This window comes from Esox lucius, chromosome 6, assembly GCF_011004845.1.
Source record: "Esox lucius isolate fEsoLuc1 chromosome 6, fEsoLuc1.pri, whole genome shotgun sequence".
Taxonomy (NCBI): Eukaryota; Metazoa; Chordata; class Actinopteri; order Esociformes; family Esocidae; genus Esox; species Esox lucius.
In genome coordinates this window covers 13,735,395-13,762,646 of record NC_047574.1, presented here as the reverse complement: position 1 = coordinate 13,762,646, position 27,252 = coordinate 13,735,395, and the positions used below count along the sequence as shown (strand labels likewise).

Below are 27,252 nucleotides of genomic sequence, written 5' to 3'. Positions count from 1 at the left end.
GCCCCCCTGATCTGAACCCGAGCGGTGTTCAGTTATTGGACTTCTGTGCTAGTCACAGTTTGTCCATAACGAACACCATGTTCAAGCATAAGGGTGTCCATCAGTGCACGTGGCACCAGGACACCCTAGGCCGCAGGTCGATGATCGACTTTGTTGTCGTTTCATCTGACCTGCGGCCACATGTCTTGAACACTCGGGTGAAGAGAGGGGCGGAGCTGTCAACTGATCACCACCTGGTTGTGAGTTGGATCCGATGGCGGGGGAGGAAGCTGGACAGACTCGGCAGGCCCAAGCGTACTGTAAGGGTCTGCTGGGAACGTCTGGACGAGTCTCCTGTCAGAGAGATCTTTAACTCCCACCTCCGGCAGAGCTTTGACTGGATCCCGAGGGAGGCTGGAGATATTGAGTCCGAGTGGACCATGTTCTCCACCGCCATTGTCGAAGCGGCCGCTCGGAGCTGTGGCCGTAAGGTCTCCGGTGCCTGTCGAGGCGGCAATCCCCGAACCCGGTGGTGGACACCGGAAGTAAGGGATGCTGTCAAGCTGAAGAAGGAGTCCTATCAGGCCTGGTTGGCTTGTGGGACTCCAGAGGCAGCTGACGGGTACCGACAGGCCAAGCGGACTGCAGCCCGGGTGGTTGTGGAGGCAAAAACTCGGGCCTGGGAGGAGTTTGGTGAGGCCATGGAGAAGGACTATCGGCTGGCCTCGAAGAGATTCTGGCAAACCATCCGGCGCCTCAGGAGAGGGAAACAGTGCCCTACCAACGCTGTTTACAGTAGAGGTGGGCAGCTGTTGACCTCAACTGGGGATGTCGTCGGGCGGTGGAAGGAGTACTTCGAGGATCTCCTCAATCCCGCCGTCACGTCTTCCATTGAGGAAGCAGAGGGAGAGGGCTCAGAGGTGGACTCGTCCATCACCCGGGCTGAAGTCACCGAGGTGGTTAAGAAACTCCTCGGTGGCAAGGCACCGGGGGTGGATGAGATCCGCCCTGAGTACCTCAAGTCTCTGGATGTTGTGGGGCTGTCTTGGCTGACACGCCTGTGCAACATCGCGTGGCAGTCGGGGACAGTGCCTCTGGGATGGCAGACCGGGGTGGTGGTCCCTCTTTATAAGAAGGGGGACCGGAGGGTGTGTTCCAACTATAGGGGGATCACACTTCTCAGCCTCCCCGGGAAAGTCTATGCCAGGGTTCTGGAGAGGAGAATACGGCCGATAGTAGAACCTCGGATTCAGGAGGAACAGTGTGGTTTTCGTCCAGGCCGTGGAACACTGGACCAGCTCTATACCCTCTACAGGGTGATGGAGGGTTCATGGGAGTTTGCCCAACCAGTCCACATGTGTTTTGTGGATTTGGAGAAGGCATTCGACTGTGTCCCTCGCGGCATCCTGTGGAGAGTGCTTCGGGAATATGGGGTCCTGGGTCCTTTGCTAAGGGCTGTCAGGTCCCTGTACGACCGAAGCAGGAGCTTGGTCCGCATTGCTGGCAGTAAGTCAGACTTGTTCACTGTGCATGTTGGACTCCGGCAGGGCTGCCCTTTGTCACCGGTTCTGTTCGTAATTTTTATGGACAGAATTTCTAGGCGCAGCCAGGGGCCGGAGGGTGTCAGGTTTGGGGACCACACGATTTCGTCTCTGCTCTTTGCGGATGATGTTGTCGTGTTGGCCCCTTCAAGCCAGGACCTTCAGCATGCACTTGGACGGTTTGCAGCCGAGTGTGAAGCGGTGGGGATGAAAATCAGTACCTCCAAATCCGAGGCCATGGTCCTCAGTCGGAAAAGGGTGGCTTGCCCACTTCAGGTTGGTGGAGAGTGCCTGCCTCAAGTGGAGGAGTTTAAGTATCTAGGGTTCCTGTTCACGAGTGAGGGAAGGATGGAACGGGAGATTGACAGACGGATCGGTGCAGCTTCTGCAGTAATGCGGTCGATGTATCGGTCTGTCGTGGTGAAGAAAGAGCTGAGCCGCAAGGCGAAGCTCTCGATTTACCGGTCAATCTACGTTCCTACTCTCACCTATGGTCATGAGCTTTGGGTCATGACCGAAAGGACAAGATCCCGGATACAGGCGGCCGAAATGAGCTTTCTCCGCAGGGTGGCTGGGCGATCCCTTAGAGATAGGGTGAGAAGCTCGGTCACCCGGGAGGAGCTCAGAGTAGAGCCTCTGCTCCTCCACATCGAGAGGGGTCAGCTGAGGTGGCTTGGGCATCTGTTTCGGATGCCTCCGGAACGCCTTCCTGGGAAGGTGTTCCGGTCCCGTCCCACCGGGAAGAGACCCCGGGGAAGACCTAGGACACGCTGGAGGGACTATGTCTCCCGGCTGGCCTGGGAACGCCTCGGTGTCCCCCCAGAAGAGCTGGAGGAAGTGTCTGGGGAGAGGGAAGTCTGGGCATCCCTGCTTAGACTGCTGCCCCCGCAACCCGGCCCCGGTTAAGCGGAAGATTATGCTATGCTATGCTAATTTCCCCCAGGTCTACACCTGGACAGAATTCACTGAGGTCTTCCCTGGACTGCATGTTTTGATTTTATCTCAGACTTGCAATGTGAAGCGCTGGACCCTATATAAACAGGTATGTGCTTCTCTTAATCATGTCCAAAGAATTGGATATGCAACAGATGGACTCCAATCAAGTTCTTGGGACATCTCAAGGATATGCATGATTGAAAGGCATGGGATGCATATGAGCTCAATCATGGTAAAGAGGGCTCAATACTTACGCACATGACATAGCATTTCAGATTTATTTTCAATAAATTGGCAACACATTTCCGCTTTGTTATTATGGGGTATCGTGTGTAGATTGATGGCGGAAAATATATTCGGACAATTATAAATTTTGTTTATAACACAACAAGATTTTATTAACTTCAGTATACAACACAAAAAACATTACACTTTTAGTCAGGGCAATTTATAACAAATTGGAACTGAACAGACAAGACATCTGTGTGCACTTAATCCCATCACTACAGGTATGTGAATCACAGTGGTCATAATACCATTTGCATTATGAAGCATTGTATAACATACGTTTTGGAGATGATTTGGTTGTTATTTACAGCAACACAGTATGCAGGTTGATCAAGGTTCAATTGTTACATGCATATGTCAGCCTCAGACTATATTAGGGAACAGTAGTATGTTTCTCTCACGGTAGGTTAAACAGTGTTCAGACTTTCTTTTAATCAGTGACAGACGTAATTTGATTGGAGTGAAAAGGACAGTAAAATCATGTAATTGACTATAATGCACTATACAATGTGTTGAGTTCACTGTATAATTATAATTTCCGGCATGTAATAAGAACTAGCCTATTTCTTTTAATATATGGTGGCAGGGAAGACTACTGGTTAAAGCATCTGACTAGTGACTGAAAGGTTGATTAATCAAATTGAACTGACATGGGGAAAGTCTGTCCTTAAGCAAGGCAGGTAACCTCAATTGCTGCCAGGTTATTACTGAAAATAAGAATGCGCACTTAATCATACTTACAGTGAGGGATTTTTTTTGATCCCCTGCTGATTTTGGACGTTTGCCCACTGGCAAAGAAATGATCAGTCTATAATTTTAATGGTATGTTTATTTGAACAGTGAGAGACAGAATAACAACAACAAAATCCAGAAAAACGCATGTAAAAAATTTTATAAATTGATTCACATTTTAATTAGTGAAATAAGTATTGGACCCTTCTGCAAAACATGACATGACTTGTTGGCAATCACAGAGGTCAGATGTTTCTTGTAGTTGGCCACCAGGTTTGCATACATCCCAGGAGGGATTTTGTCCCACTCCTCTTTGCAGATCTTCTCCAAGTCATTAAGGTTTCGAGGCTGATGTTTGGCAACTTGAACCTTCAGCTCCTTCCACAGATTTTCTATGGGATTAAGGTCTGGAGACTGGCTAGGCCACTCCAGGACCTTAAATGTGCTTCTTCTTGAGCCACTCCTTTGTTGCCTTGGCCGTGTGTTTTGGGTCATTGTCATGCTGGAATACCCATCCACGACCCATTTTCAATGCCCTGGCTGAGGGAAGGAGGTTCTCGCCCAAGATTTGACGGCACATGGCCCCGTCCATCGTCGGTAAAGTTGCCCTGGGAGCCAGACATCTTTTTGTTTGAGAGTGGATCAAATTCTTATTTCACTCATTAAAATGCAAATCAATTTATAACATTTTCTGTCTCTCACTGTTCAAATAAACCTACCATTAAAATTATAGACTGATCATTTCTTTGTCAGTGGGAAAACATACAAAATCAGCAGGGGATCAAATAATTTTTTCCCTCACTGTACCTGGGAAAGTAACAGTAAGAAAATAAACCAATAGCTTTCACTGACTCTATTACATGATGATGTCAAGTTTGGTACTAACCTGAATGGAAAACACAGTTATATTTGTCTGTGGTCTGTTGAGTCTCGACTGAAAACTAAAGGGGACAGAGCGTTTGCAGTCAGGGGCCTGAGGCTCTAGAACAGCCTGCCCGAGGACATCAGATCTGCTGAGGCTGTGAAATCCTTTAAGTCCCTTCTTAAAACATACTTTAATAGGAGAGCCTTTCCTGATTTTAACAGACTTCATTTTATTTTAATTTTTATTTTAACTGTATTTTAATTTCTTAAGTAGTGTTCTTGCTTTCATCATGTATCTTGTTATTTGCTTTCTGTGTATCTTATTGTCCTTGTATTGTGAAGCACTTTGTAAAATGATTTTGAAAAGTGCTCTATAAATAAAGATTATTATAATTTTATTTCCTATGTTGTTTTGGGATAAATTGGCTCCTCACTGTTGGAATCATGGAGGATAGTGTGAAAACATGCACTAAAATCATGAGTCTGTAAGGCTCTGTTTTGTACCGTTGTGTTTTTGCTGTTGTCCCTGACTGTAGTCTGTTGTGTTTCATTTTCAGATCCCGGATACAGGCGGCCAAAATTGTTCTTAAATGTAGCCTTTTTGTTCTGATTGTTTTCACCTGTTTGTTATTTAGTCCTCGTTAGCGCCCAAATTAGTTTGTCAAACTATATCAGCCCTTTGCTGAGTCATTTTGTGAGTGTTTTTGCCTGCCTGCCTTGTTATTGCCATTTTCCAGTTTTTTACCTGCCTCAGTTTCCTTATTAAACCCTTTTGTTGTCCTTCAACTCCGCGCTTGGTGTCTTGCTAAACCAAAACAAGACAGAGTCAGTATGTTTACTAGTGTCGAAATGGCACAGGATATTTGACTCATAAATGTCATAAGCAATGCGCTGGGAGGGGGGTCCAAATTAAATGATATTATTAGCAGGGACTTATGTGGTATCTAAAATGAGAAAATACATCCAAATCACTGTCAAGTTGCATCTATGTCAAAGATTTTAATGACCAGTATACAACAATTCCAAAATACACAAATCAAGTTACTGTAGATACTGAGAAAAGAAACATCACAATTCCTTTCACCTACACATCAAAACAGTCATTCAACAAAACATTATCCAATTTCTCTCTATCTTTACCCACACCCTCTGTCAATATAGCAGAAAATGTCCAAATAGTAACAAAATATTATTTCTGACCACAATACATACAGTGGGGAGAACAAGGTTTTCCTACTTACAAAGCATGTAGAGGTCTGTAATTTTTATCATAGGTACATTCCAACTGTGGGAGACGGAATCTAAAACCAAAATCCAGAAAATTACATTGTATGATTTTTAAATAATTAATATGCATTTCATTGCATGACATAAGTAATTAATCACCTATCAACCAGTAAGAATTCTATCTCTCACAGACCTGTTAGTTTTTCTTTAAGAATCCCTCCTGTTCTCCACTCATTACCTGTATTAACTGCACCTGTTTGAACTTGTTACCTGTATAAAACACAGCTGTCCACACACTCAATCAAACAGACTCCATTCTCTCCACAATGGCCAAGACCAGAAAGCTGTGTAAGGACATCAGGGATAAAATTATAGACCTGCACAAGGCTGGGATGGGCTACAGGACAATAGGCAAAAGACAATAGGCTTGGTGAGAAGGCAACAACTGTTGGCGGAATTATTAGAAAACGGAGAAAGTTCAAGATGATGGTCAATCTCCCTCAGTCTTGGGCTCCATGCAAGATCTCACCTCGTGGGGCATCAATGATCATGAACTACATGGCAGGACCTGGTCAATGACCTGAAGAGAGCTGGGACCGCAGTCTCAAAGAAAACCATTAGTAACACACTACGCCGTCATGGATTAAAATCCTGCAGCGCACACAAGATCCCCCTGCTCAAGCCAGCGCATGTCCAGGCCCGTCTGAAGTTTGCCAATGACCATCTGGATGACCCAGAGGAGGAATGGGAGAAGGTCATGTGGTCTGATGACACAAAAATTTAGCTTTTTGGTCTAAACTCCATTTGCCATGTTTGGAGGAAGAAGAAGGATGAGTACAACCCCAAGAACACCATCCCAACCGTGAAGCATGGAGGTGGAAACATCATTCTTTGGGGATGCTTTTCTGCAAAGGGGACAGGACGACTGCACCGTATTGAGGGGAGGATGGATGGGGCCATGTATCGTGAGATCTTGGCCAACAACCTCCTTCCCTCAGTAAGAGCATTGAAGATGGGTCGTGGCTGGGTCTTCCAGCATGACAACGACCTGAAACACACAGCCAGGGCAACTAAGGAGTGGCTCCTTAAGAAGCATCTCAAGGTCCTGGAGTGGCCTAGCCAGTCTCCAGACCTGAACCCAATAGAAAATCTTTGGAGGGAGCTGAAAGTCTGTATTGCCCAGCAACAGCCCCAAAACCTGAAGGATCTGGGGAAGGTCTGTATGGAGGAGTGGGCCAAAATCCCTGATGCAGTGTGTGAAAACCTGGTCAAGAACTACAGGAAACGTATGATCTCTGTAATTGCAAACAAAGGTTTCTGTACCAAATATTAAGTTCTGCTTTTCTCATGTATCAAATACTTATGTCATGCAATAAAATGCAAATTAATTACTTAAAAATCATACAAAGTGATTTTCTGGATTTTTGTTTTAGATTCCGTCACTCACAGTTGAAGAGTACCTATGATAAAAATGACAGACTTCTACATGCTTTGTATGTGGGAAAACCTGCAAAATCGGCAGTGTATCAAATACTTGTTCTCCCCACTGTACTTACTGACAATCATGCTCTTTGAAGGAAAGGCAAACTAAAAGATTTCAGGTGACAGAATGCTGATCAAGTTTTATCTCTGCTCCATGCATCTCAATTTGGCACATCAAATTCTCATCATTAAGGTGCTTAGGACACAGAAAAACACCATGTGGTGGTGATTGAGGACAGCAAACAAAGACACAAAAACTTTAATAGAGTGTACAACTGTAGGTTTCTGTTCAGTGAATCCTGAAGAAGTGAAAACGTGTGTGTGTGTGTTTGTTAGTCTCCATTCCCCAGTGCAAAGCATATGATATGAGAGTATTCCCTGCCTTGTGGAGAGGCCAGACATTCATTACCTCTCATTACTGTACAGGCCCCCTGGGAGTAAAAATAGAGAGACTCAGGCACAGTCAGGTTCCAGCGTTTTTACACTGTGCTCTTTGACTGACTGCTCTGGCTGACTGCTCTGGCTGACTGCTCTGGCTGACTCTGGGATGTAATTGGAACACCACCACTAAAGCAACCTATTCACACACTGAAATTAACAAATAGACAGTGTTTGTGTATGTTTGTACATGCATGTGCCCGTGCATTTCTCTGTGTCCGATAATTAATGCAAGCTTTACCTGGAAGTCATTGGAGTGTATGAGGAGAGTGGGGTGAAATAAGAAAACTTGGGAAGATTGTTGTTTTTGACATCCGGGTATTGGTTTCTTAAGGAGAGCAACTCTGGCCTTCTTGACGTCCAAAGGAATGCATCAGTTGGTAGGGCTGAGTCGATGAGGAAAGTGAAGAATGGGCAAAGGTCTCTGGAGTTGATGAGGAGAAACCGGGAGGGGATGGTTTCAAGGGCGAGGGTTGTCGGGCGACAGGAAATCCCTAGTTGCGAGATTGCGTCCGGTGAAAGCTTGGAAAAATGGGTTTGCACCCAGAAATGTTGTGGGTGTGACAAACCTGAGTGGCTGAGTGAATGAGGTGCAGATGTCGTTAGGAAGTTATTATTTTTGTCCATTCATTCTCAGCTGCCCTGCAGCCCGGTTCTGAGAACTGACAGCGAGTCCGTCAGCCGTGGAGCAGGAGGGAGGGCTTAGCTGGCAGGGAGGATCGGGGACAGGGAGAGTCATAGGAGGTGGAGGGTGGGGTCAAAGAGACAGAATCAGGACACAAATGAGAGAACTGTTTAGAAGGAGAGAGGACAGAACAGAAGGGGAGGGGGTTATAGAAGAGAGAGTCTGAGGATTGCAACGACACATGACCATCCGGAAAAGATTCATGCTTGACAGGTTCAACTTTTTGGAACAAGGGAGGCTACTGATTTCAGGGGTCAGTTGTGCAGCTTCCTGGGAACCCCACTTCCTGTTTCCTGCCTACTAGTAACACCACATGAAGTCTACGACAGCCTGCATGGGAGTGACCCTTCGGCTGTGTAACATATGACATGGCAACAGGTGTCAGCCACTCGTCGGTGTCATTTGTTCCAGAGCCCCATCATGCACCAAACCGCAGGTTTAGTCTGTGCACACATGTGAGCATAGATCCTTGTGTGTGTAATCATGTACTAAGAGAGAGAGAGAGAGAGAGAGAACACGAGGTTGAGATAAATGTTGAGTGTATATCTCTTTGGCGGGAAAGTCTCCCCATCTTAGAGCCCTCCCTCCCTCATCTCAGATTCCTCAAACTGTCCTTTGGGCTTGTTATACAGGCCTTTGACTGTGGTGCATTTTTAGAAGTCTCAAACTTCTACAATGGTCATTGCATACACTGAAAAACAAAACTTACGACGATGCTAACAACAGAAATATTCCAGATCTATTGAAATACGTCAGTGTAGTGTGTTTGTTATGACTCCAGTGTTGACGTAAACAGCGTCGGTGAGGGAGAGGTAAACACATTATTGCGTGAAAGCGTAACGACTTCAATTATTACGTTTCATTTGGAGAAGTGTCCCAGTGCTGCCGGAGTTCAATAAATCAGAGAAATGAACGACCCAAGTGGTGATCTGTCTGGAAGGGCAGCCAACAGATTAATCATCTGGTGTGCTGAGAGCACAAAGGGCAACCGTCTCCTTTCACCTCACAGATATCCCGTTCATCCAGCCCAGAGCGTGTGTACAGTGCTCCAGCTGTGTCGGTGTGCCGTGACCAGGATTCAAACTCCTGCCCTGGCAAGGGCGCAACTGGACAGTGAGGAAGTGACTAAGATCGCGGCGCCACTTGGGGGCAGGCCTTACAAATTCAATCAAATGTGTAACAAGTGTATTTGGTTTTAAATGAGGTGAGCAAGCCCCAAAAAACATTATTTAAAAAAGTGGAGATCAATGTTGAAATACTATAGCAACCTTGGTTTATTGCAACATCGCCAAGAGATGTTTGCATCTTGGGAATTCTAATAGAATCACAAGAGATATTGGCTATTATGGTATGTAATTGTATCTCTGCCTCAACAATGGGAATGGCTGTGCAGTGCAGAACAGGGTTACCACCCGATTATCTTGCTCATAGTCAGATCCAGAACTGCTAAATTCCGTCTTATTCTTCCTAATCCAGGGGTTAAATTGGGGCTGAGCTCCTGTACTTCCACTGGCCAACAGCTGAACAATTTTGATTCAACTGGAAAGTAGAAAGTAGGGCTCCCCTACTTCCCAAATACCAATTTAACCCATGCATTCTCTTAAGTCAATGGGTCAGTGACAAACAGGGTTTACAGAGGAAAAACCATAAGTTAAGAATTTAAATTAAAGCTCACTCCATCATCATTCGTGTTGTAATATACAGGTGCTGGTCATAAAATTAGAATATCATCAAAAAGTTGCTTTTTTCAGATGATGTTGTAATGTTGGCCCCTTCAAACCAGGACCTTCAGCATGCACTGGGACGGTTTGCAGCCGAGTGTGAAGCGGTGGGGATGAGAATCAGTACTTCCAAATCCGAGGCCATGGTCCTCAGTCGGAAAAGGGTGGCTTGCCCACTTCAGGTTGGTGGAGAGTCCCTGCCTCAAGTGGAGGAGTTTAAGTATCTAGGGGTCTTGTTCACGAGTGAGGGAAGGATGGAACGGGAGATTGACAGACGGATCGGTGCAGCTTCTGCAGTAATGCGGTCGATGTATCGGTCTGTCGTGGTGAAGAAAGAGCTGAGCCGCAAGGACAAGATCCCGGATACAGGCGGCCGAAATGAGCTTTCTCCACAGGGTGGCTGGGCGATCCCTTAGAGATAGGGTGAGAAGCTCGGTCACCCGGGAGGAGCTCAGAGTAGAGCCGCTGCTCCTCGACATCGAGAGGGGTCAGCTGAGGTGGCTTGGGCATCTGTTTCGGATGCCTCCGGAACGCCTTCCTGGGAAGGTGTTCCGGTCCCGTCCCACCGGGAAGAGACCCCGGGGAAGACCTAGGACACGCTGGAGGGACTATGTCTCCCGGCTGGCCTGGGAACGCCTCTGTGTCCCCCCAGAAGAACTGGAGGAATTTTCCAACAGGACTTGGCACCTGCACACAGTGCCAAAGCTACCAGTACCTGGTTTAAGGACCATGGTATCCCTGTTCTTAATTGGCCAGCAAACTCGCCTGACCTTAACCCTACAGAAAATCTATGGGGTATTGTGAAGAGGAAGATGCGATACGCCAGACCCAACAATGCAGAAGAGCTGACTGCCACTATCAGAGCAACCTGGGCTCTCATAACACCTGAGCAGTGCCACAGACTGATCGACTCCATGCCACGCCGCATTGCTGCAGTAATTCAGGCAAAAGGAGCCCCAACTAAGTATTGAGTGCTGTACATGCTCATACTTTTCATGTTCATACTTTTCAGTTGGCCAACATTTCAAAAAATACTTTTTTTGTTTTGGTCTTAAGTAATATTCTAATTTTCTGAAATACTGAATTTGGGATTTTCATTAGTTGTCAGTTAAAATCATCACAATTAAAAGAAATAAACATTTGAAATATATCAGTCTGTGTGTAATGAATGAATATAATATACAAGTTTCACTTTTTGAATGGAATTACTGAAATAAATCAACTTTTTGATGATATTCTAATTTTATGACCAGCACCTGTATATATATATTTCATCAAGTTTAATTTGACAATGCCATTCATATATTTCAACTATGAATGATAAAACATAATACATAACTAGAAATAATAATTTTCACATTGGTTTGTAAGGTTTCTTATAAACTGGCGGTTTGAATCCTGATTGGTTGATAGCCATGCTATATGAGACCGTAAATTACATTGGTAACTGGTTTATAAGAGCAATAAGGCATTTAAGGTATTTGTGATGTATGGCCAATATACCACAGCTAAGCTTTGTGTCCAGGCTCCACGATGCATCAAGCCTAAGAACAGCTCTTAACTGTGGTACATTCGCCATGTACCACACCCCCTCGTCCCTTATTCCTCACATAGACCACGGCTATCATGATTCACAGGAACCATTTGATAATCAATCAATACACCACAAGGGGTTGTGATATATGGTCATATGCCATGGCTAAGAGCTGTTGTTATGCACAAGACATGAAGTGCCTGAACGCAGCACTTAGCCATGTAAGAAAATATGTGCGCTCATTATTGTAAATCGTTCATGAATAGGAGGGAAATTACTTCACTGTAAAGGTATTGTAAATATACACTGGCCATTCACCACAAACTCCTAACAGGTCTTATCACTATAATAAACCAGTTAACCATGCAATAAAAAAAGTAATAGGTTGCATGGTCTACATCTTTACTTTACAATAAAGCTGCGTCATTGTTCAAATCCTAGTCATGTCCGGTGTCCAACAATGGGCCGGTCCAAGTTCAGATCAGCATTACACCGGATGGACAGGTGGGATGTCCAAAACAGAGCTGCACTGTCTGGTGGCGCTATAGCGACTAAGTCAGGGACTATGATCACAATTGTGATAGTTGACCAGGGAGTGATTTCACTTCCAGCGCGTGTGCAGACAAACTCTTCCTAGCTGAGCTAGTTCTGTGAAAGGCAGTCAGTGAGAAGGCATGAACACCTTAGTTTGTCACAGCTGGATTAAAATACAAACATCCATGGATAAAGAATGTCAGCTACAATGTCAAGTTATATTTCACAAAATATTTTAAGAAAATCCATAGTATAAGTTGAACAAAATACATATATTAGTGAAAGAAACATACAGGGCACAGTTGAGAGGGGGAGGAAAAGTGATATATTTAGTAGCCAACACCGAAAGCATTGCCCAAAGCAAAAAGTTAAAAAAAAAATGTCTAATTGTCACCACGGCTGGCAGAACACTTAAGGACAGTGACGGAACAGTCAACTGCACATTGACATTTTGTGTAGCAGGCAGCTAAAGAGAATAGCCCCAGGAAAGAGTGGCACACAGGGAGCTGACATCACAGTGGCCAGACTTTGATGGACCAGTCGGACACACACTAAGGAAAGCTAATTGTAAAAAAGACTGGTGTATTGGGTCTGCAGGAGAAAAACAAAGGCATCCCTTCTGAGTGACAGGAAAATTATTTTAATAAAGAGAACCTGATGTTTCATGTGGTCATTTTGGCTGCCTTCATGTATTGAATTCCACCTCACTTATGATATGTAGGCTGACCACTCACGTGCAGGACCGAAGTGGATACCCCTCTAAAACATACCTAGAGAACAACCTCAATGTATGAGGCATTCTCTCTCTTTTCCTAAACTCTAACAAATTCCAAATAAATCACTGGTAGACAAAAGTAAAAATGGAGCAAAGCATTTTATGTTTAAATGAAATTGAATTAACAGATCAGGCACCACTGATCATTTCAGACAGTGGAAATAATCAATTATAATGTCAGACTGAGGAGAAATGTTGTTTATGTCACACAGAGACTATTCAATGAAACATTATCTCAGCAACATCTTTCAATTATGAATTTAAAATCCCCATGAATGTGAAAACAGATGGACAGTGTAGAAAAGCTCACGCCACCATGTGTTAACAGTCAGTTCATTTTGGGAGGAGATTTATTGGTAATTAGAATTCTGATCATTTTTGTGTTAACATGAACCTACTGTATGTACCAGAGAAGTACTGCAGAGTGGATCACAAGCAAAAGATAATAATTTCCCTAAAAGCAATCAGAGGAGACCGGTCTTTTCACACACTGGACTCGGAGGTGAATGTAACTCTGCCCATTCTCCTCAGTTCAACGAAAAGGAGTGAGAATGCTTTAGAAAACAAACCATAACTATAATCCTAACCCTAACCACAACCTTTGCTAATTTAATTTAAAAGATAATAATCTACATTTTTGGCACTGAGCAGGCACTGACATCCGTGTGTCGTACATTTTAGGTAGGTTCTGTGTTCTGGGATAAAAAGAAACAAGTTTCCACCAGCTTGAGATTCAATGCAACAACCCTGTGGTTAGTACTCAGATGACATAACCACTATGATAACTGAATCATAAGAATGGACGGGGGTGCTTTAACCTGGGCAGGTTCTTAAACATCAGCCTGTGAGGTATCAATGCCTCCTAGACACATTGTGGGGAACTTTTGTCCTTTCTGTTATGTTATATAGGATGGGCAGTCACCAATGCTCTGAGGTGATTCACAGGGGTATTCTGTACCCTATTAGAGGAAAGGGTCAAAGGCTATCCCAGTCATCGAATATTCCATAGCAACAGAGAAAGACATTGGTAGCATGTCATCATAAAGCACTGGCTACTCAAATACAAACCTGATGCACTCCAGCTGGCCATGGTTGTATCTCAGCGTCTATAATTGTCCAAACAACATATCTGCTGTGGTCAAAAAAGCAGTACAGAGTGTTGGTTTTTAATGGATTTGGCTAATGCCTTTCACATGTCAACCATCCCATCCAAATTATGAGACTCATTATGAGAGCAACATAAATCAAGTAATCAATTCTAATTCATTTAATGCGGCTCTTTTTACATCAGCACGTATGGTTTGTTAATCTAGTGTCTTGCCATTCACCTTCACACCCCTGGTCTACTGCATATACCCTACAGAAAAGGTGAGTCTACACTACAGTAAACTGGGTTTCACAAACACAGATTAAGCCTAGTCTAGGACTAAAACAACAACACTAAATGCACAGATAAACAGAGTTCATAACTAACCAGTGACCTTAACTGATCATTTACAGTCTTCCTCTTTATTTAACTGATCACTAGGTAGTTTTGATCTCCCTTCACTTGATTAATAAGATCTTAATTAGATACTTCCTGAAAGTGATGAACACAGCCGAACACAGTTGAGTACTTTCACGTTGTACTATTTACACCTTGGTTTGTAGAAATTCTAAGTACAGTAAGGAGACCTTACAGTGACCAAAGTATGTGTTGATTGGTACAGCAGAACCAATTCAGAGAAGTAGGAGTAGGTCCATATACAAAGCTATGTCCGTTGTAGATGAACGTCTCAACATTATACAGGGTTCCCACTCTAAGTCAGTTGTCAAATTCCCTGACTTTTCCCTGACTAAAAAGCGGAATTTCCATGACCTATATTGAATAGAAAAACAAGCAACCTTTGTGCAGAGCACGGAGCAGACAAAAATCAGCACGCAGTATTTTAAACATCAACTTGCAAGCTTTATTTACTAGTTCACAGATGTCTTCAGTACAAAACTACGTTTTCACAGCTTAAACATGCACCGATCAGCCATAACATTATGACCGCTGACAGGTGAAGTGAATAACACTGACAATTATTATCATGGCACCTGTCAGTGGGTGGGATATATTAGGCAGCAAGTGAACATTCTGTCCTCAAAGTTGATGTGTTAGAAACAGGAAAAATAAGCATAGGGCTCTGAGCGACTTTGACAAGGGCCAAATTGTGTTGGCTAGACGAGTGGGTCAGAGCATCTACAAAACTGCAGCCCTTGTGGGGAGTTCCCCGTCTGCAGTGGTCAGTACCTATCAAAAGTGGTCCAAGGAAGGAAAAGCAGTAAACCGGCCAAAGCTCATAGACGCACATGGGGAGTGAAGGCTGGCCCGTGTGTTCTGATCCAACAGGCAAGCTACTGTAGCTCAAATTGCTGAAAAGGTTAATGCTGGTACTGATAGAAAGGTGTCAGAACACACAGTGCATCACAGTTTGTTGCGTATGCCCCTACAATGGGCACGTGAGCATCAGAACCGGACCACGGAGCAATGGAAGAAGGTGGCCAGGTCTGATGAATCACATTTTCTTTTACATCACGTGGATGGCCGTGTGCATCGCTTACCCTGGAGAACACATGGCACCAGGATGCATTATGGGAAGAAGGCAAGCCTGGAATTTTTCCCTTGTTAGCAGGTACAGGAAGTCGCATTTATTGACTGAAGTGATTGCCAGTTGACGAGCGGGAAGGGGATAAATGGACAAAGAAAAATGAAGTAGCCTAACCATTACAATACGCAATACACTAAATGCATGAAACAAGCCGTATAAAGAATACTGCAGGGAAAATACACATTTAGATAAATGGCAACTAGAATGTAAACATGTTACAAAATCCTCTGATATTCCATGACTTGGACTAAAAAATTATAAAATCCCCTGACTTTCCATGTCTGGAATATGCTTTTTAAAATCCCATGACATTCCAGAAATTCCATGACCAGTGGGAACCCTGATTATAGAACTGTTTAACTCGCTTGGTTGTTCATTCAAAAGGGTTGAATATGGACGTATTGTTATTTTACAGAATGTGCGCTCAACCTACCTAGACATTGGTACTGGGAAACAATTATAAAAAAGTTAAAGGTAGGTTCTCTGAATGTTAAGTCTGATTCACATTCTTAGAGACAGATGGTATGACGTTATAACACGAGGAAGATGTATTAGTAAAGCATGGTAAAACACGCAGGGTATGATAAATGAATCAGCTGGAAATTATGGATAAATTGTAAGCAATGTGGTACATCGGATGAGGTAAAACATAGCTTATAATATTCGAAGGCAGCCAGAGGGATGTGTGTTTAGTGGTTTACCAACTGGAAGGCACTTGACATTGTCCTGGTAAAAGATGGCGCTATGTCCCTACACCAGGAAAATGTTCTTAAAACAATTAGAAAAGACGATTAAAAGTCGACCCATGATGTCAGAATAAATGTTTAAGCAGCTAGACGTCATTCGCATCAACCTACCACCTACAAAGTATACTGAGACAAATATTTTCAAATCTATAACAAATGTTAACAAAACCGTTGGCCCTCGTGAGTATTGGTTTCTATAAACATATTCAGCCAACTTAAGCTTATTTGTTGCTGCAAAGGCAAATTGAGCCACAAGTCAACCAATATTTTAGATACAGGCTACATCTAGCAATCTCAACAGTCATGAAGGAAATGCAATCATCTTAGCCAGCCAACCAGCCTGGTAAAGTTAGCCATTTGGTCAACACCATGGTTTACCAGGACCGAACTATACACTAAGGAGGCAGCCACAGAATACCTTCTCCAGTTTATTTTTTGACCATTTTGTGGTAAAGTAAATTGCGTTAACTTCGACAACTCCAAGAAGTGGGTTTTTCTACAGCCCTAATTAATTATTTTGGTTGAGTCTAGGGAAAGAGTATATCCAATACAGTGGTTCTAATCTTGAGGAGCTACCACGTAGCATCCAGAAATTAGTAATTTTCCATAAAATTAGTGTGCAAAACAGCAGACCAAATGACACAAGATTTACATTTTGTTTCAGAGATTAATACAGAAGTAAAACCCTCCATTGAAACGAGAAGGAAACACCTCTGCAAGGTCCCACTGTAAAAACTTGTGTGAATTGGCTTTCCTCTCTGCACCGGATAGACATTCAGAGGAAACACACACACTTCACACCTTTTAAACTGCAGTTAACAGTAAGAGAAAACATTGTAAGTAAAACGTCGTATAATTTGGCCTGTGTAATCTACCCACAAGAGATAAGATTAATGAGACTGTTGCCAACTGGACAGGGTGCATTATCAAGCCATTAGTAATGAAATCCACTAGGTTAGCTGTCGGTGGTAATGTACAAGGGATGTCTTAATGAATTACAAGAAATCATTCACTGTGAAAGGTGTGTAAATCACAGCTGTCATGTGATTATTGGTAGTTTTCAGTCTGTTCAACTCATTAACATTCTGGATAGCAGCCACTTGAGGGTTTTTTAAGTGGTGTTGTGGCACCACCTAATGGGACGAATTACCATTTGCTCCAGCTTCTCAAAGTTAATGAGTAGCAATTTTTTCAGTGAATTAAACATAACCAAATTCTCTCATTTCATGGTTGTGAAAAAACAAACAAGACTAGACCAGTGCAGAACAGCAGTACAAACTGGGAAATGGCTACGCACTTTAATGGGAGCAGATTAGTTCAAGAGACAGGATGGCCAGTGGCACTCACCAATACAGAGACCATCCCAAGATTCAGTAAAAGCGTGAAAGCTCTGCTGCAATGGTAGGTTTCTGTTAGGCTGCAAATTTTACCTTGCAATCATTTGCCCACGGGGTGATTACCCAATGCCAAAACATGAGTAATAAAACAGGTTTTGGTACAGCTAATGCCCACCTCTACTCATGCATCATTGCACCATTAACACAAATGTTGATGGCTTAACCATAAAGGGGAAATGTGTGATATTAGTTTGTACCAAAACAGCTAGAAAGGAAATATTTGTAGATTTACACACTGGGTGTGTAGAAACATCACAGAATGTACACACCCCATAGGAATGTATTACACACTATGTAGGCTAAACAACTTAAGGCACAATTATTCTTAACAAAACGGTATGAAAGGTTATTCCACCATGCCTAAAAATACCATAAGAGTTCATACTGACATAAAACGCATAACCACATGAGCGAGGAGTTCCAGATAGAATGTTTAAACATTGACCAAAATATACAGGAAAAGGCTCAGATATTTATGCACCAATCGACCATGTAATAGAGTAAGAGGCTGTCAAGATGCGGTAAATAAGTAGAACTAACTTCTGCAGAACCAATTGCTAAGTGATTAATTTCTCATTAACAATATAAATACTAAAAAGGAGAAAAGTTTTCATAAAACTCTGAAAGACATTTATTATAACAATTTACATATCACATTTAAAATATTTACAAATATATTTAGGACATATCAATAACAAATATAAAATTACTAGTAAAATATTTAATTCTGTTTCCTTTTTTGGGTCTTCCAGTACATTTGTCGCTTTCCGACGACATATTCCGGACAACTGGCATCCACCGAATGTCCAAAAATACGGTGCATTCAAACATGATATTCCAATGCCACAGTTCCTTTCAGTTTGAGGCACGGCGGCAGCGGGCTTAAAAGGTTTATGAATAAAACATTCGGAAAGACTTTAAAACGGTGCATCGTTGGGCCTTTATCAGAGGGCGCGTGGACTTCACAGGCGCCTGACATTCCTTTTGCTACGAGCGCTGCCAATGAGGACGCGGGTGGCTCTGGAGCTGCTGGGACTATGGGCCAGCCCCACACCGCAGGCTGTAGAGCCGTGGAACGGGCCCAGGCACTGAGTGCAGAAGTCAAAGGCACAGCTGGCGCGGGTACAGGTGGCCCTCATGGCATCGGCGTCGTGTTTGGCAGGCGAGCCGCAGCGCTTGCAGGGCTTCAGCGACTCGCACTGCTTCAGCGAACTGGCAGCCTGGAGAACAAGGGTGTAGGTCAACGGGACATACCACGCTCAGTGACATTTGTAGCAAACATAACATCAAGGACAGTCTCGGGAACGGAAAGGAAGGCGTGGCCAAAAAACAAATAGTCACCCCAATGACGAGCATCAGAGCCTCTGAACATTTACATGTCTAGTAAAGGGGACCCCCCCCCCCCGTACCTCTTGGTATTCTCTAAATCGAGACACCTGGGAGCAGTGCGGGGTCTGTGTGCCGTCTCTCTGGGAAAACATCCTCTTGCTATACTTCTGGGTAGGGGTAGAAGCTACTCTTTGAATAGAGGACATTACGACCCTGGACGTCAAAGAATCGCGCGTCAGGGACTTAGCATTTTCCAGTCCTGCAGGAGTTCCTGAGTCCTTAAAAAAGAAAACGCATTGCCGATTACCATACAGGCGATTACATTATGGGAAGAACACATTTTAACCATGAGCGTGGTTTTAAATTTACACTAGATTAAATGAGTAATGGGTCCATTTTATACTTAATTTTTTGCCAGCATTATTCACTATGGTTGCTATTGGGAGAAAACCTCAAAACATTCATTAACACAAGCAGTCTCCAATAAACCAATGTGGTTATCAATGTTTGGTGAAGCTACAATCCAGCTAACTCCTGTCAGTAAGAAGTTGAAGGAAAACAGGTCAACAGGGCAAATGGCAACAATGTTTGACTGGAGACCGCTTGTGCTGAACAACATTAAGTAGAATTATCCAACAGGACAAACCCTAGTGGATGATGCTACAAGTTTCACTGAAGAACCTTAGTACCAGCGGCCCTTATTCACACCTAAAGAAAATCAATTTCAAATCGCAGTGTTTACCCCAATTCTCTGCTCAGCCTGGCGGCATCTACAGAAGACCGACTTGTCTTGACTGATTATTTTTCTCCAGCTCTTGCTCACTTTTCTACAGCTGTGAAGGAAACCACAATGTGATGAACTGCGTTGCACAAAACTGCTGAAAAACCTAAATTGCCATTAGACCAGTAACGGTCACACCTACCTTATCAAGTCAACATCTCCCAGCATTTGTAGGATCCGGGTGAGGATGTGCTTCATGTTCTTCTCCAGCAGGGCTTTTAAAATATCCATACATTCAAGGCCCATGTTCCCACCAATAACTCTGTCAAGGCCATAGTTCTCAGCTAGCCGGCTAATGGCAGTCCAGTCGTAGCTTTGGGTTCGCTGGAAGCTGTTGGCAAGTTCTTTGCACACAGCATGTTGAAAGTTCAGTATGGGGAGTTTTGATGATGTGAACTTAGCCTCGACATCTGGGGTACAGCAGGATACGAGGTCCTTCTCTGGAGATATCCCTTGTTCCTTTACGTTATCAAAGTCCTCTATTTGGCTGTTCTGCAAGGACAGGTAACCACTGTCCTCAAATGCCTCACAGTCTAGGTTCACCTGGTCAAGGGTTCTGTCATGTTGGTTGTTTTCCTTATTGTGAATAGCTTTTCCACCATCCTTGAGGCTCAGGTTGGCAGTGGTGGTGACATCTGAAGAAAGCTGTGGTTTGACTAGTACTTGGGTGCATCCCTTGAATGGTGAGGATTTAAGACATGACTCTTTAAATGTGACTTGTTTCTCGGTGTCACATGGAAATCGAGGATCGTCGTATTTGGACGGACACTTCATTTTCATTGAAAATGTGGAGCCCTTAAAGAAAAAAACATTGCTGATTTAACTTACACTCAATGAGCGCAAAAATTGGCTAGCAGTGGCTAGTACAGTAGCTACACAAGTTAATCTAGTGCATCAAACCACAGTAGATCGTGCAACTCAAATAATCTTAAAATCCATAACCATAACCTAGTTTTCAAATGGTATTTAGCAGAAAAACTAGCAAATTCAGACATTATAGTCTAGTTAGATAGTTAAAAAGGTACCGTTCCAGAATTCCCTCCAAAGTCAGAGGCAGTGCGCTCTTTTATACCAAGTCCCCCCATGTAGCTTGCAACAACATGAGACACGTTTGCATCCATGTTGGCTAGTCACTTAAGCTGATGTTAAAGTTAGCTAATGTAAAGTAATTTTGCAACGCGTCAACTTTTTTTACAGGAACCGTTTACAATACCATATGTAGTGTATGCCAGTATAGCACGTCATGAGAAGGTACACTAGTAAATTTAAATTAGTTAGCCAGCAGCGTTACAGTAATGTCTGACACTGTAGTTAGCCTTTGTAATTTTACGCGCGTACCATACAGAATTTCAAGTTGATTTGTGCTAAAAAGACAAATGCATACAATTGAAATAAGGTTCAAGTACAGTGGTTCCTTACAAAGTATACATTTAAAAGGTTAGCTAACTAGCTCAGTACTAGCCAGCCAACTGTTATGCTTAATAACTGGCACAGTAGTTAAGTTTGCTAACTTAACTAGCACGCTACACTAGATCATCGTACACAAATATAGCTATTTAACGTTACATAGGCCAAATATAGAATAACATGTTATTGTAGAGGAGTTTGTTGACAATGTTGCTTGTTGGAACAGTACCATTTACGATAACTAACCAACTCGGTGTTAATTAATGAAGACAACGATGCCACAAACTAGCATAAATCACTTGAAAAGATCAAGTACATTTATAGCCAAACACCATAAAAACGTAATACCTTACATGGAATGCATATCTCATACCTTTAAATGTTCTTTTCACCTAGATCTGCGGTTTAGTTTTTGTTACCTTCTTGATACTTGAACGAGATAAATAAAGAAAATGCGCCAGATCTCCAAACATTTGAAATTCGTGTCCAATTGGCGCAAACCAATGACTGCCAAGCAGTACAGCTGCCTTTAAATAATAGAACCAATGGAGAACCAAGAACGGTTGCTGACGTCAAGCCTCGGTGCTTTTTGGTAGTGACGAGAGTTATCGTGCTCAATACATATCAAACCTCTCATTAGGCTGCAAAACTAATTTTCGTTCAAAGTTGTTTTTAACCCCAGAACCGTTACATAAGTGCAAACATTCAATGTAAAAAAAAATTTAGCTATAACTACACGTTAACCGATCGGTTCATATTTATTTTCCTCCCTTATGTTTATCTTTAAATAATATAGATGATAAATAATTACAAAAAAGGTATTTGAGACAAGGACATGTAAAAAGTGGTGGAAATTCACTGACAGATACCATGCACTCGTGGAGGTTTTGGCTGGTTTTACTGGTAAAAGGGCAACAAAAGAAGTTGGAGTACTGGCAGCTCACACATGGGTGGAATGTGTTAAGTGGACTCTAACAGAAACCAAAGGAGGTGGGGGTGGAAATAAAAGCAAAGAAGCAAGTAAATACTCTCCACTCAATAAAGGTAAAATTCATAGCTTGAATGCGAACTACAATATACACCATTATTGTTCAGTAATTTTCTCCAAGTATGTCCATCAGAGTCTCCTGGTTAGAGAACTCCCGTAGTGCTGTATTCATTTCCTCAAGAAGCTCTTCACCCAAAAGAAATTCGCGGACCTCATGCACTGTTTTCCCAATCCGATGATCTGTGATTCGATCCTGGGGAAAGTTGTAGGTCCTGATTTTCTCTGACCTACCTTTAGTGCCAATCTAAAAGGAAATATTAAACAGTCAATACAATTTCATTAGACAAACACAGTTCATTTTCTAGACACACAGTAAAACCAAAATACTTCCATTTGTCAGCTTCTCCTTTTAAGGCATTACATTTTCCACCAGAATCTTGTCACACCTGTTCTATCTTGTCGCATGCCCTTTCAATTCTATTTTGGCATTTTCAGTCCACATCAAATATTTGTCCCTTTTTTTGTTCAAACCTAGGTTATTTCAAATATACATTTCAGATCTGTACCTGGACCTTCCGTTCTGTATATCGCTTACAGGTCTCTTCTTCCAGCCTAATGTTGTAGAGTTTAGCACGTAGCATCTTCATGGCCTTTTCCTTATTTTTCAGCTGGGACCTTTCTTGCTGGCATTCTGAGACCACACCTACGACCCAAAACAGAGATAAAACTCAAGTTAGGGGTCAAAGAATATACACACCAGAACGGCTACTTCCAAGTAATAGATCCAGTCACAATAAACATTTGTCGCCTTGAATTTGACCTGTAATTACGGTACATGCTATGCAAATCAGAATATAAGTTTGACACACCACTGTCTGATCCTTACACCATTTTATTATCCGAGATTACCTGTAGGGAGATGTACGATTCGCACTGCGCTGTCTGTGGTGTTGACATGCTGGCCCCCGGCTCCACTCGCCCTTTTAGTTTCGATCCTTAAGTCCTTCGAGTTTATTGTGAAAGTGATCTGAAAATAAAATATCGAATCAAACACATATCAAAATACTTTAAGTCTGTACCTTATCATTGGTAATGGTGGAAATATGGGAATCGCCCAAGGTCTCACCTCTGTGGGCTGTGGCAGCACCACCACTGTCATGGTACTGGTGTGCATGCGACCCTGTTTCTCAGTCTTAGGCACCCTCTGCACACGATGCACACCTGCCTCAAACTTCATCCTCTTGTAGCTCTCATTACCACTAATACTGGCTGACGCATGCCGTAACCCACCTTCAGACAGAAGACAATGTCACCATCAATGAAAATGAAGTCATTCAAAGTTTGTCTGACGTCACTCGTACACGGATGGACAACAAGCCCAATAATTAATAAATATGACTGACCTAATTCACTTTTCATGTACTCCAGGATGTCGAACGCCCAGCCTTGGTGGGCGGCAAATCTCTGATACATGTCAAAGACTTCTGCTGTGAAGAGCATGGCCTCCTGACCTCCGATCCCAGCGGTGACCTCCAGGACTAAGTCACTCATGTCTGACTCCTCCTCAGGGATCAATTGGGACAAGATCTGAAGGAATGTAGATGAATCAGACATGACAGGTTCGTCAAACATCTCATACACAACTCAATCCCTCAAAATCAACTCTGGACCTCAAGGCCAGTTCCGCTCCATGTTTTCATTGCAACCCTCTATTAAAGGACTGGTTTAGACTTGGAACATCAGTTGAGTGCAATTAAGGATGCGCTAGAAGAGAAAAACAGGGCTGTATTCACAAAACATTTTAGTTTACCACTAGGAGGACTCCTAAACAGCACTAGAAGTTCCTAGCTAAGAGTTTCCTCTTAAAACATATTCAGAAAGCTGCCAAGACCAACTTTTACTAAGGAATGGGCGGGGTTAACCCCATTGCTATGGATAATGTCATGTTCCACAAACAAGCCTACTTACTATGCCCATAGTGATTGGCTGATAGGGGAGGGGTCTCTGTCAGTGAATTCATCATTGCAATACTTTAGAACGATGTGTCATGTTGCCATATTGAAATAAAGATGTTAAAATAAAGTGTCACTGATTAAACATGAAACCAAGAATGATATACTGACTAATCAAGATGCAGCTCTCTTAAAAAATTAAGATACCACTGCACCTTTTTCTTTCCTTTCCAAAAAAGTTGAAAAAAAAGGTTGTGAGTGAGGAACAGAAGGGTTAAAATTAAGGGACCACTGCAAACTGAATGCTTCTGTTCCTCACTCAAAACTTTCCTTTTCAACGTTTTTGGAAAGGAAAGAAAAAGGTGCAGTGGTCTCTTAGGTTTTTCCGGAGCTGTTTGTTCAGCTAATTGTCAGCCTCTTACATGTCTGGCAGCTCATAAAGAAATGCACGTTCATCTTATGATGGTGCAATGATTACTGCAATCATGTGTCCCATTTATAGCACCAACTACACCGGGTGGTCCAGCTATGGCCATGAAGTCAGCTTTGTTTCTTTGTAATTGGCGAATGAGGAAACAGAATGATTTGTCAGACGATATGGGGTCTGGAGATGGCATTTATTGTTTGATGTAATATTCTACTGACAGAAGACTGAGATATATGTAGTCCGTCTGCGCTGCAGAGACACATTTTCCCTGTGGCCAAGTAGCGTAGAGTTTTCACAGCCTTGATCTCTGGTGTTACTGGGTTGTTTGTTTGTTGGTGAAGTGACAGCATCACTGACTCACGCTACTATGATCACCCATCAAAACCATCCCCACCTGTGCCACTACAATGGAACTGTCAATCCAGAAGGGGGATGTTAACTATTCAAGAGACAGAAACCCCAAAAAGCAGCAGGGCCTGACGGCGTCTCCCCATCCACCCTAAAGCACAGTGCAGATGAGCTTTCTGCTGCGTTTACGAACATCTTCAACAGCTCCTTGAGACATGCTGCATCCCGGCCTGTTTCAAGTCCTCCATCATCATCCCAGTCCCCAAGAAGCCAAGGATCACAGGACTTAATGACTACAGACCCGTTGCCCTGACCTCTGTGGTTATGAAGTCATTTGAGCGCCTTGTGCTGTCCCACCTCAAGACCATCACCAACCCTCTACTACACCCACTGCAGTTTGCCTACAGAGCCAACAGGATGTGGACCACACGGTCAACATGACTCCTCCCTTCATCCTCCAGAATCTGGACTCCCCTGGAACTTACGCCAGATTTCTGTTTGTGGACTTCAGTTCTGCATTCAACACCATAATTCCTGCTTTGCTCCAAGACAAGCTATCGCAACTGGGAGTACCTGAGCCCATATGCAGGTGGAACACAGCTTTTTTGTCCAACAAGAGGCAGCACGTGGGACTGGGGAAGCACCTGTCTGACCTCCTTAGCATTAGCACCTGCTCCCCTCAAGGCTGTGTCCTGTCCCCCTTACTCTTCTCCCTGTACACCAAGAGCTCCACCTCCAGTCTCCACTCTGTCAAAAGCTCCTGACGTTTGCAGATGACACCACCCTCATCAGACTTATTTCTGATGGAGACGAGTCTGTCTACAGGTGTGAGATTGACCACCTGGTGTCCTGGTGCAGTCAGAACAACTTTGGAGCTAAATATAGTGGAGATGACAGTGGACTTCAGGAGAAACCCAGCTGCCCTCCCCCCATCGCCCTGGGGGGGCTCCTCAGTCAAAACTGTGGAGTCCTTTCGCTTTCTTGGCACCACCATTGTCCAGGACCTCAAGTGGGAGCTGAATATCACCTCGCTCATAAGTCAGCAAGTTAGGAGCTACTTTTAGCCTTATGATGTTTTGTGAACACGGCACCAGAAGGGTAGGAGTTGAATCCCACTGATCTAGGTTTTCAATACTGATTAGAGTGATCTAATTTACATTCAAGACCCTACATGTGCTTTTAAAAGAGAACTTAAAAGGAAGGTGTGCACCTTTTGTCTAATATCCTGAATTGCTTTCTGACAGGCTTCCCTCTCAATGACTGCCAGCTGACACATGTCTGGGTCATCATCTGTGAAGGGAAAAAGATAATGTCTCATTTTACTGGGTTCAGTGAGATACATTCATATAGAAGATGGGTAGTCACAGGATGTATTATGGACAGTCACCAGAGGAAAGAATAGGTACATTTTGTGACATAAACTTTCAAGCTAATGGCCATGAGAAATGTCTAGTGTCCTGCTGCATCAACTATATACAATATCACACATCAGGTGTGGCCTCACCTTTGAGTAATGTTTCAGTTTCAGCAAATTCCTGCTCTTTTATCTTAAGTTCTTTGATGTACTCTATTAGAGGGTCTAATACAGACACTCGTGTTCTTTTTATTCTGAACTCCTCATTACTATCCTGCTGCCCCTCTGTTGAGTTGATAACTTTGAGACTATCACTGTACTCTGTCTCGATCTTCTTCAAGTAGTCCTGTAATGGTTTTCTGGCAAAGATCTCATCCACAGTCAGCAACTTTGTTATCATCAATGGTTGAGTTGCATGCATAGCTCTACTTTTTTGGCAAATCTTTGGGGATGGATAACGACGCCTACCACATAGAACCGTTCGGTAATTTCTTTGAGACATGACAGAGGACCACATCTGGTAAGAATACTTTTTGAAACGACCACACAATAATGACATTTTGACAGCTTGTGTAAAAGCCATTGCTACTACAAAATATTTTTTATGAAAGGCTCAACACAACATTGGAATAATATTAACGTTATTCTATCACTACACTCGAAAGCTAATTGAGATATTATGAGGTTCGGAAGGTCTTTAGAACAGTTGTATCAACCATAACGACTATATTCCATTGATGTATCACAACTTAGCTAGCTAACCGTCAAGAAATGTTCTTTGAGAAATGAATCTGGAAATGCTGCTGAAGGACGCAGCCATTTTGCTTTTCATACATGCGTAGTTAGGCTCTATTTACTTGTTAAAATACCGTAAGTTCTGAAATATAAACGCAATTACCGTTAACAAAATTGAATAGCCAACAAATTAAAATGTATTAGTGGTCTAACTAGCATTGTATAAAAGTAAATAAATATCAAAACATGAATGCTTCTCTGCATAGAACTACCTTACTGATGGAACTACCTTACTTAGACAGTTGTAATTACTGTTTTTTGACATCCGAATACCAATTCTATGTTTGACCAGCAGATGGAGACATAGAATGATTTCAAAGCCAACAAATATCATTTTAAGTTAATATTTTTGTATTTGC

At 43.0% G+C, this 27,252-nt stretch overlaps 2 protein-coding genes across 3 annotated transcripts; both read right to left on the bottom strand.

Moving 5' to 3' along the window:
- Positions 1 to 18,169: 18,169 nt before the first annotated feature.
- On the bottom strand, positions 18,170 to 21,812 carry fbxo5 (F-box protein 5). Of its 2 annotated transcripts, none has more exons than XM_010869657.5 (5): positions 21,383 to 21,812; positions 19,765 to 20,417; positions 19,584 to 19,674; positions 18,922 to 19,119; positions 18,170 to 18,732 (listed from the first exon to the last, which is right to left on the bottom strand). In XM_010869657.5, exons 1-5 carry the CDS (start codon positions 21,398 to 21,400, stop codon positions 18,475 to 18,477), a joined length of 1,218 nt encoding a protein of 405 aa, XP_010867959.2. In that variant the 5' UTR covers positions 21,401 to 21,812; the 3' UTR covers positions 18,170 to 18,474. The 2 variants fall into 2 exon arrangements, with proteins under 2 accessions (XP_010867959.2, XP_010867967.2); XM_010869665.5 differs by having other exon boundaries at positions 18,173 to 18,732; positions 21,403 to 21,812.
- Positions 21,813 to 21,910: 98 nt separating this feature from the next.
- On the bottom strand, positions 21,911 to 26,918 carry mtrf1l (mitochondrial translational release factor 1-like). The gene is made up of 7 exons (XM_020047691.2): positions 26,249 to 26,918; positions 25,955 to 26,034; positions 23,421 to 23,604; positions 23,144 to 23,307; positions 22,927 to 23,044; positions 22,584 to 22,720; positions 21,911 to 22,321 (listed from the first exon to the last, which is right to left on the bottom strand). The coding sequence occupies exons 1-7, from the start codon at positions 26,679 to 26,681 to the stop codon at positions 22,121 to 22,123; spliced, it is 1,317 nt and encodes a 438-aa protein (XP_019903250.2). The 5' UTR covers positions 26,682 to 26,918; the 3' UTR covers positions 21,911 to 22,120.
- Positions 26,919 to 27,252: the final 334 nt, after the last annotated feature.

Excerpts from the sequence above, each read along its gene's own strand:
- fbxo5 (XM_010869657.5), bottom strand. Across the intron at positions 19,675-19,764 it reads GGAGATGTTGACTTGATAAG|CTGTAGAAAAGTGAGCAAGA; the intron begins GTAGGTGTGACC and ends TTTCCTTCACAG. Across the intron at positions 19,120-19,583 it reads AGGCTGAGCAGAGAATTGGG|GACTCAGGAACTCCTGCAGG; the intron begins GTAAACACTGCG and ends TTCTTTTTTAAG.
- mtrf1l (XM_020047691.2), bottom strand. The coding sequence starts at position 26,681 with ATGGCTTTTACACAAGCTGTCAAAATGTCATTATTGTGTGGTCGTTTC. Across the intron at positions 23,045-23,143 it reads TGCTGCCACAGCCCACAGAG|ATCACTTTCACAATAAACTC; the intron begins GTGAGACCTTGG and ends TTTTATTTTCAG. Across the intron at positions 22,721-22,926 it reads AATCGTACATCTCCCTACAG|GTGTGGTCTCAGAATGCCAG; the intron begins GTAATCTCGGAT and ends TTTGGGTCGTAG.